The following is a 9876-nucleotide window of genomic DNA, read 5'->3' as shown; positions in this document are numbered from 1 at the left end:
AAATGTTTGCAGATGAGACTGAAGAGGCAGTGGGGAGGAAAGTCTGCTCCAAGCAACAGTTGTCACAGAGGGGATAGCTTCTGCTCCAGTGCAGGGGAGAGAAGACAGGGAGGCGATGAATGGGGAAACAACAGAAGAGGGTTAGCGCATAGGAGGGGAGATTTAGGAATATGTAGAGTGATGTTGTCATGGTGACTGCCACATGCTTTTCAGATCCAGATTACAGAGGACTTTGTTCCTTGCTCAGCTCCATTCCCTCTATAACCAGCTGGGACACCTAGGATAGTGCTCTGCTTGTCACAGAGCTAAAGACCCACTTGTAAGATTTAATACAGCCTGAAGAAAAAAGCCAGTCACACCCTCCACAAAACTGGAACAGGGCTGAGTCTTGGCTTGGGAGAGCTCTTATAAGGGCAGCTTGCTGTAGTGAGGCCCATTGTTATAAAGTCTCGATGCTACAGCAGACAGGGAGCCTTCCCTCAGGGTATGGCCCATGCTGTTGAACCTGAGATGTGACACTTCACTGAAGCTGACTATTCCCCCAACATAACAGGACAGCTCAAGGCCTGGGCAGCCAAGCATCCTTTGTGACTAGAGCTTTACCCCATAATGCCCGTAATGCTCACCTACCTAGGATTTGCTCTAGAAAGCTATGAGCAATATATAAGGAGGGCTCCCTCATATGACAGCTGGATTCCTGGGGCTGGTCAGGCATGAGGAAACTGGGTGCCATCACCCAGGTGTGGCTTACCAGCCTAAACTAAGATTATTACCTCCCCCCTGCACCAAATAAGCAGAGATGCCAGGGGGAGGGAGTTTGGTGAAGGACAGTCAGAGACTTCAGATTGGCTAGGCCCTTGTTCCTTGGAGCCCTTGCTGACACTTGGTGCTGCCAGTCTATATGCAGTCATAGTTTCGTAGTAGCTAGGGTCAGGAGGGACCTGAACAGATCATCTAGCCTGACCCCCACCACAGGCAGGAATGAATGCTGGGTTCACATCCTCTAGGATGGATGCCTCCAGTCCTAGAGGCATCAGTTTCAGAAAGGAGATGGAGATCAGGGACAATCCAGGTTTAAGGCCTTGGCTTGGGCCTTAGAGATCCAGGTTCAGTTTCCTGTCCTGTGTGATCATTGGCAAGCCCCTTAATCTATAGGTGGCTCAGCCCCCTCTCTATGAAATGGGGATAAAAGCACTGCCCTGCCTCATTGTTGTGTTGGTGGGCACATGGACTCTAATAGTGAAGTGCTTGGATAGTGTAGAAATGAAGGCTGAGATAAATTCTCCCTAACCCATGCAGAAGGATTTATGCTCAGTAGCCACTGAGCTCTTGTGGTGTGTGTATATATCATTTTCTTTCTGAGTGCAGTGCTGTAGAGGTGGGACGCCACTTAGGCACCCAGGGCACAGACAGAAGTGACAATTTTCGCTTGATCTGGCCCCTGAAAAAGCTCTACAGCCACAAGTGTAGGGCTGCAGAGCGCATTACAAGGGCCCAATCCCATGACAATCTGAACCCTCATTGCGTGAGGGTTCAGATGAAGATGTAGCTCAGCCCTGCTCCCAGCTCTATCTTTACAATGGGGGTGTGTGGAGTGAGTTCAGTCTGGGGTTTTTTTCAGCTGGTGCTAGAGTGTGGGGAGCATGGATTGGAGCCCCCCTTATGGCCGCACCAGCTGGTCTATGATCTAGGGAAGCAAGTGCAAGATGGCTTTCCATTTTCCTTCATACCACTGCGTGTTCTGACATGAGGCTTGTAAGCATTAAGAAGAAATGGAGGTGGAGAGCAAATCCAGTTAGTAGGCATATTCCTCACACCACCTGTTTAATCTCCTTCTGCCCTTCACTGTGTAGAATTGTTCATGTTGCAGTCATCTCTGTGAACTATTCTCTTCCATGCATGGTCTGGGCATGGGGCTGTGCGCCAAGACTCCTGCCTTCTACTTGTCTCAGGAAAGGAGTGTAGCCTTGGGGTTATACCACAGGATACAGTTTTTTTGCCAGCTCTGGTAGTGACTTTCTCTGTGTGACCTTGGCCCAGTAAGTCAAATTCCTTGCCCATCAGCTTTTCTGTCTGTCAGGTGAAGTGGGTTATACAAATAGCAGGCTTATCAATAGCTGTAGACAGCTTTGAAATCCTTGCACCAGAGGGGATCAGGACATGCAGTGTGCTGTGGAGTTTTCCAGGACATATCCTGAAGGACAACCCCTAGCCAGAGTTGTAGTGGATTTTGGCTTTTTTAGAGCAGGGCTTGTCACAAGCTTTCCGGCACGTGGGACCTGTTGTTTAGAGGGAGATGAGAAGGGATGGCACATGCAAAGGGGCTGGCATCTCCCACTGTGTGTATGGACATCCTCCCTCATCTGATCTGTAAAGATATGGTTATGCTACAACCCTAGTCAGCAAAGGCACCTGCTATTCACTCAAGCTGTAGCAGCTCATGTTTTTAGCTCTGGGAGGGCCCAGAACAGTCACAAATGTGTTCGCCAAGCTGATGCACATTGTATCAACAGGCAAGAGGTAGCTTACATAGAAAGGGTGAGACAGAAGTTTGGAAGCTGGCTTTGGGTTGGGACAAGTCCAAGGTGCCTGAAGCATTCACAACACGGAGAGGATTTTTTTCAAGGGGCAGGCTGCCACCGAATGCAAGTTGCCTAATGATAAGCTCCTTCCATTTCCTCCTCGCTCATCTAGTGCAGACTCTCTCTCTTTCTCTCTTCCACATTCTTTCTTAACAAACAATTTATTGCAGTAAAATTACCCCTTTTCTGCATCTGCTCATGACATCACTTCCTTCCTTTAAGATAACTGTGGATTCATATACTTCCAGGCTGAAGCCTGCTACCCCACCACCTCTTTGAATCATGCAGGTCCTATCTCAAAATTTCATATACGCTAACCAAGCCCATGTAGCACTCAGCATGGATATGCCTTATCAGGATTCAAACTGATGGTTTCCATGCAGACCCAGATACAGGCATGGGTGAGTTGTGTGGCTGCCCAGGGTCTGGACAGAAAGGGGGCCCAAAAATGAAAAAAAAAATTACAATTGCAAAAAAAAGTTTTAATATTGTGCATATACAGGACTGACAACGTTATCAATTGATAACAAACTATTTTAATGCATCAATACCACAGATGTGATAAAGACTTTTGCAACAAAAAAATACCACAGAGTGGAGTTTATATAAACATTTTATAATAAAAAAACATGATTTGAACATCTGACTTTCTATTTTTTTACATGACATCTTCTATTCACCATCTATTAAAATCTATAAAAATGGTAATTTTTTCCTGTTGTCCTTTTATTATTATCATTATCTCTGGTGAAGAGGGGTCCGATATCAAAAGTTTGCCTGGGGAGTCTAGGTATGGCACGGTTGCCATGTCACTCATCTCATGACTCAACTCTAAGGCTAGGGGCAGATATTACACATAAACTGGTTTAAGAGATTAGAAACTGGTTTAAACCTATAACAGAACATAAGTTCATTGCACTTAAACCAGTTTCAAAATGGCTGAAACTGCTTTAAGATAAACCTGGTTGAATGTAGTATCAGACTTAACTGATTTGGGTTGAACCAGTTTATGAAATGTCTGTCCAAGACCCACTCTTGATTTGGGTTAAACCAGTATATGAAATGTCTGTCCAAGACCCACGCCTGGTTTAAGTTAAACCAGAGTCCCGCAGCATCCCAGATGCATTGCAGCCCTGGGCTGGGCACTCTGCTCCAGAGAACAGGCTGGCCCCACCCCTCTCCTCCATAGCCAGAGCTCTGGGGGAGACTGCAGGCACAGCAGGGTCTGTCTGGCTTTCCTTGTTGCTTGCTGCTCAAGCAGGGATACCCCCCTGCCCTTCCTTCCATCCCCCATAGCATGGACCCTAGCTCCACAGACTCTAGGCATGTGGTATGCTAGCTAATGCTGAGAGGTGTCTGTGTCTGTATGTCCAATTTCACTGGGACAGGCAGACAGAATAGTGTCCACTTAGAGGTTTACAGGGTCTGTCTGGCTTTCCTTGTTGCTTGCTGCTCAAGCAGGGATACCCCCCTGCCCTTCCTTCCATCCCCCATAGCATGGACCCTAGCTCCACAGACTCTAGGCATGTGGTATGCTAGCTAATGCTGAGAGGTGTCTGTGTCTGTATGTCCAATTTCACTGGGACAGGCAGACAGAATAGTGTCCACTTAGAGGTTTATGGAGCTAACTGCAGGCACAGCAGGGTCTGTCTGGCTTTCCTTGTTGCTTGCTGCTCAAGCAGGGATACCCCCCTGCCCTTCCTTCCATCCCCCATAGCATGGACCCTAGCTCCACAGACTCTAGGCATGTGGTATGCTAGCTAATGCTGAGAGGTGTCTGTGTCTGTATGTCCAATTTCACTGGGACAGGCAGACAGAATAGTGTCCACTTAGAGGTTTATGGAGCTAATCAACAGGTCAGCTAGTAATGTCCCTCCATTCCTTCCTTGGAAAAAGCTGTTTAAGAAGAGCTGGAACTAATGAGAGGGTTTTGTTTTGTTGATGGGCTGATAAACACTGTGTCATCAGCCCCCTGCTGGTTTGCAGCCCTGTCAAGTTTGCAGACAGTATGAAGAAGCAGGGAGAGGGAGACTGAAAAGCTCAGTATCAACAGATGCATGCACTGCACACCTCCCCTCCCCCCTCCCCCCTTGGCGTCAGAGTGCTAGCTGGGGGCTGGCAAGCTCCCGTCTCTTGAGCAGCAAATGGGGAAAAGCCTGGGACTGTGCAGGCAGGGTAGGGATTTACATCCCACCCTAATCAGAGTGTCCTGCTGGGGCCTGGCCATCCCCCACCTCAGCTCAGCACTGTTGAAGGGAAGGAAGGGCTGTTCTAGTTCCTCCTGGCTTCTAGCCTGAGCCACTGCAGGCATGTGCCTGCATTTTTTTGGTCCAGAGGGAATGTCTTATGGTTGCAAACTGGTTCAGCCTAGGCAGGTTAGACTAACCTGCAAAGACTGAATCAATTCAGGCTCAGGGATTTGAATGTCTGCCCCTAGCACAAGTGTTGCAAATAGGATGCAGATGACCAGTTTCTGTTACAGGTGGTGTTCTGCTATTTCTACCCATTTGTCTTTGCAGTAAGCTTCATTTTAGGGCTTTCTAACATTCTGCGGTGAAATCCTGACCTTGCAGAGGCCCAGAGATGTTTTCTAGCATCCCTAAAATCTTCATGCATATTGTAAACACAAACCCAGCACTTTTAAATCTTCTCTTTCATGTTTGTGCTGCTGCTAGCAGGCAGGATTTACATGCATGGAGAAATTCACCTTTTCTGTTATTTATGTGATGGACTGTAGTGGCACCCGGGAGCCTTCATTCTGCATCAGAACTCCACTATTCTCCATTGTGTTAGGCACAGAACAATTTAAAAAAGCAATCCCTGATTCTTTGTGCTGAGCCTGGGCTAATGTAAGTAGTAAGAGGGAGGTAAGAATCCAAATATTTGCATTGCGTAGGACTTTTCTTCAATTTAGGGCACAGTGCAGGCAGCCTTATGCCTCAGGATTGAACAGCTGTGATCCCATACACATCTTGCAGTAATGATGCTATAGTGTTGGCTTCCATTATAACAGAAAACTACCTAGCAAATTTGGTAGACCAGCACCCCATTATGCTCAATCTTCCACTTCCACCTTCCTTCCCCTTTCAGGCTCCCAGCTCAGCTCACACCTGGGAAACCCTGATATAAAAAAGTAAATCTCAGCTTCCTTTTGAGTGCAGGCAAAGGCAAAACAAACAACTGCAAGTGTGCGGCTGGCTTGGGTGGGAGGAGGGAGAGGGGTGTGTGTTGGAGATCTCCACTAGGTGAGCCCACTGCAAACCTCAGATCCAAGGTAAAGCAGCAGCTTGTTAGGTTCCACGGCCATGGGCAGAGGCATGCCTGATTAAAGACAGAGCAACTCAAGTTCCTCAGGAAGAAATTGCGCTCTAATTCTTTTATCCTCCAGCAGTTTCTCATCCGTAAGTCTGATGTATAGAGCCTTGGCCCTCCACTGACAAGTCACCAATACAGCAGATCAATGAATTACTCACTGATTCCAGCTCCTTGCAATGACTTGAAGTGCAGGAACTCTCAAATTGAGAGAGACAGGAAGGAAATTAGAAAGGAGAGAAGAAGCTGCACCTTACTTGCAACCTTGCTCTTAGAATCAGCCTCTAAGCTGCTGTTTGAAAGGAGCAGAGGATGCCTCCCTGGTGTGTGTGTGTGTGTGTGTGTGTGTGTGTGTGTGTGTGTGTGTGTGTGTGTGTGTGTGTGTGTGAGAGCGTGCATACGCGTATGTGCATGTACACTAGGGCATGCATGGATCTGCATCTCTTTTCCTCTGGGTTTCACTCCCCCTTCTCTCCCTCTTGCATTCCTCCTTCACATCTTCCCTTTTCGCTCTCTAAATCAGCAGCTCAGCTTTCTCTGAGAAATCTTTGGAATGAGTGGTGGTAGCATTTGGAACCCTGTCTAAAATGGAGAAGAGTGGAGAGGAGGAGGGGAGAGAGAGATGCTAGAATCTAGCAGCTAGAAACATCGGAGCATAAAACCACGCAATCAGCCTGAAAGCACCGCTGCTCTGCAATTCATCAGCTCCGTGAAGTGGACATCCTCGTGCGTTATGCACTGGTTAACAGGCTGTGAGCTGCCTCTACTTGTTTTAAGCTCTTGCTCTTAATCTCATCTCTGTTCGATATGTGCCTGCATGTGTGTGTGGCTGTGTGAGTGTGTGTATAGGGGGAGGATTTTATTTCTATTGGCTAAGCTTTCCCTTCCCACCCACATCCCTTCCACATCACCTTGGTGTCTCCCTAAATAAAACCAACCCTCCTTATCGCTCTGAGGAAATCAAGAGCTAGAGTTTGAATGGATTTTTATATAAATATTTACCCATGCTAGGCTCCTGCTGAGCACATAGGATAAACTCACAGCAGCTGGCCTGATCTGCTCTTCCTCTCTCCTCTCTCTCTTTCCCCATCGATACAGGTTTGAATATATTTGAGAGGGATCCTGTTCTGTCTGTCCGGAGACTGACCCAAAAAACATTGCCAGGATTTTGGCAAACTAGTCTGATGGATCTTAAGGACAGCGCCAGCGAGGGCAGCATGGAGAGCATGGAGCCCTCCAGTATCCAGATTTTTGCCAACACCTCTACCCTCCATGGGATTCGGCACATATTTGTTTATGGGCCAGTGACCATAAGGCGTTTGCTGTGGACCATAGCCTTTGTGGGCTCACTGGGTTTCCTCTTGCTGGAGAGCTCAGATCGGGTGGCTTTCTACTTCTCTTACGAGCATGTCACCAAAGTGGATGAAGTAGTGGCCAAAAGTCTGGTTTTCCCTGCGGTCACCATCTGTAACCTAAATGAGTTTCGTTTCTCCAGACTCACAACTAATGACTTGTACCATGCTGGGGAGCTCCTGGCTTTGCTTGATGTTAATCTTCAGATTCCTAATCCCCACCTGGCAGATCCAGCTGTCCTGGCAGTTTTACAGGAAAAGACCAACTTTAAGAAATATGATCCAAAAAATTTCAACATGCAGGAGTTCTTTGCACGTGTGGGGCATGATCTGAAGGATATGATGCTGTACTGCAAGTTCAGAGGTCAGGAGTGTACTCATAAGGACTTCAAAACTGTGAGTATTGACAGATTTTGGCTTTTTTCTCATCTCTGGGTGTGTGGCCAATTGTGGACGGTGGAGAACTCAGCTAGTGCTTAGGGTGATATGAACTAGGGTGAGATGGACCCAGGGCATGCTAAGAGAGAACTTGATTAGGTGTAGACAGCCTGTTGAGCTGAAGTTTGTTTGACAGAGTCCATTGATATCTGTTCGCTGCAGTGGAGCAGGGAGATGCTCAGACAACCCTGCTGAGTGTTGTGGCAAAGGCACCCTTCCCTCCCCTGACTGTTCTTCCTGATCTGCCCAAGAAGACTCTCCCTTCCCAAAGGCTGCTTGGTGGTGCAGCTGTGATCCATACGGATCTGTAGTTGAAATACTTACCGGAGGATGTGATTTGCAGCTCTGTTGGTGGCAGTCCTGTGCAAAGGGCAGGTGTGCTGAGATGGAGAGCTGCCTGTGCTCCATCCCTCAGTTGAGAGTGCCTGCCTGGGATTTGTTTCTTGGATAGAGATGTAGTTTGTGACCTCCTGACTTAAGGGGGATTCTTCTTTTGCCCACATGTGGTGTGGCTAGTGAACCATAAGTGCTGTTGTTAGTTTGCTGTTCAGCGTGTATAACAGCTGGTTCCTTTCCTGCTGTTTAATAGAGCAAGAGGTACAATTAGACTCCCGCCCCTTGTATTGTATTCCCAATACCAAAGCTTTTCCATTCACTGGCTAATGCAGTGAGTGAGTTGGTTAGTCTTGGGAGCTTGAAAGAAGCAAACACTACTTAGTTTGAGAGTTCTGGGTTACACTTCTGATATAAATTAATGCTTGCCTGTGGTATATTACTGATGAAAAGTAGCAGCTTTAAAAATGTGTATATTTCTGGAAAGAAATGGTGAGTCTCTGCAGAATGCCATGTTGTGAACCTTCTGAAAGCAGGAGGGTACTGTGCCGCCCTGAGGATGCTCGCAGACCCAGGGGGTCACTGGGTGAGTGAAGGGTAGGGTGGAGCTCAGAAATGCATCTGTTGTTTATAAGCATGTGGTCTGAATGGTGTCTCAGTAAACCTGCCACTGTGGCTGCTAATAATTTTTTGGGGACTGTACCAAATTGTGACTTTCTCTATTTCTGGAACTGTCCTGCATCATCTTTTGACTGATTCAGCAGGTTTTGGGACAGTTAAGTATACAAAGAGTGAATAAAGCTGGCTGTTAGCAGCCATTTGTTTCTCCAGAACCCACACTGTTTGTTCCTGTTATTACTGATTGCCCTATGAATGTGTGGTGGGGCTGTATTAGCAGGGATTTATTGGTTGTCATAATGCACTTGCCTTTGTGACAAAATATTTTAGGCACAAGGTTTATTTAATCTCCTAAAATGCAACCTATGAAACCTTTCATATGTCTGTGATTCTTGTGTGATGTTAAACTTGTGACTTAAGCTGGCTTGTACTACCAGTACATTGCTATTAGGTGGAGAGTCTTTTCCTTAACAAATGTGACCATACCTTGATGCTCTAGTTATCACCAGTTTACATGTATGTGCTCTTATCTGCTATAGGACAAGCCATCCATTTAGTAGAAGAATTCAGTTTCCATTGATTATTAAGTAGAGCTGTGATTGTTCCACTGATAGGAGGGGGTAAAGAAATGCACTAAAAGAGGAATGGCTCCTGTCATGGAATAGACATGTGTATATATGAAGGGAGAAGGTGAAGATGGGGTTCTGGTGGAGAGAAGAAGCAGGTGCCTGAGTTCAAGGGAGAAAAAAGGATCCTGGAAGTTTGAGATGGGCCTATCCCAGCAGTGATCCCTGATCAGAGACCTCAAATGTTGGGAGCACCTGAAAACTGGACCTGTCTATGGAAGTGGTTCCTTTCTGTGTAATGAGCTACACAATGATGGGGAGGGAAATATGGATATAGGTTTCCTTGCCTTATGCAGTGCAGCAAATCCTAATCAGCAATGCCAGCCTTGAACATGCTGATAACACATTCTATGTGCAGGAATGTATTCTTTGTGTGAGAGAGACTTAAGGGCCCATGTAACATTTTCAGAGAGAGATGTAAGCACTTAGAAGCCTCATTTAAAGTCAGAGGCACTTTGGGTGATTTTATCCTAAGTGTAAAATTCTGGGCATCACTAGGGAATGATGTGCTCTGTTTCCAGGCTATGGTTTCTATAAATGCAGCAACTTCTCAAAGATACTTTCTCAACTTGCCAAGGGAGGCTTCATTCACCAAGTAAGGTTAGGTCAGCCTAG

The 9876-nt window shown here is 46.7% G+C and overlaps 1 protein-coding gene across 2 annotated transcripts in view; it reads left to right on the top strand.

Annotated features, from left to right (window-relative positions):
* Positions 1-5942: 5942 nt before the first annotated feature.
* The window catches only part of LOC102371628 (acid-sensing ion channel 2-like), a 78673-nt gene continuing 74739 nt past the window's right edge, over positions 5943-9876 (top strand). The window contains exons 1-2 of one of the 2 annotated variants that reach the window (XM_006017822.1): positions 5943-5983; positions 6993-7642. In XM_006017822.1, coding sequence (XP_006017884.1) covers positions 7079-7642 — 564 coding nt within the window. In that variant the 5' untranslated portion in view covers positions 5943-5983; positions 6993-7078. Of the gene's footprint in view, positions 5984-6611; positions 6647-6992; positions 7643-9876 lie in introns of those variants that run through there. The other variant, XM_006017820.1, reaches the window with a different exon arrangement.

Source organism: Alligator sinensis, unplaced genomic scaffold (assembly GCF_000455745.1).
Source record: "Alligator sinensis unplaced genomic scaffold, ASM45574v1 scaffold444_1, whole genome shotgun sequence".
Classification (NCBI taxonomy): Eukaryota; Metazoa; Chordata; order Crocodylia; family Alligatoridae; genus Alligator; species Alligator sinensis.
This window is presented reverse-complemented; position numbering and strand designations above follow the sequence as displayed.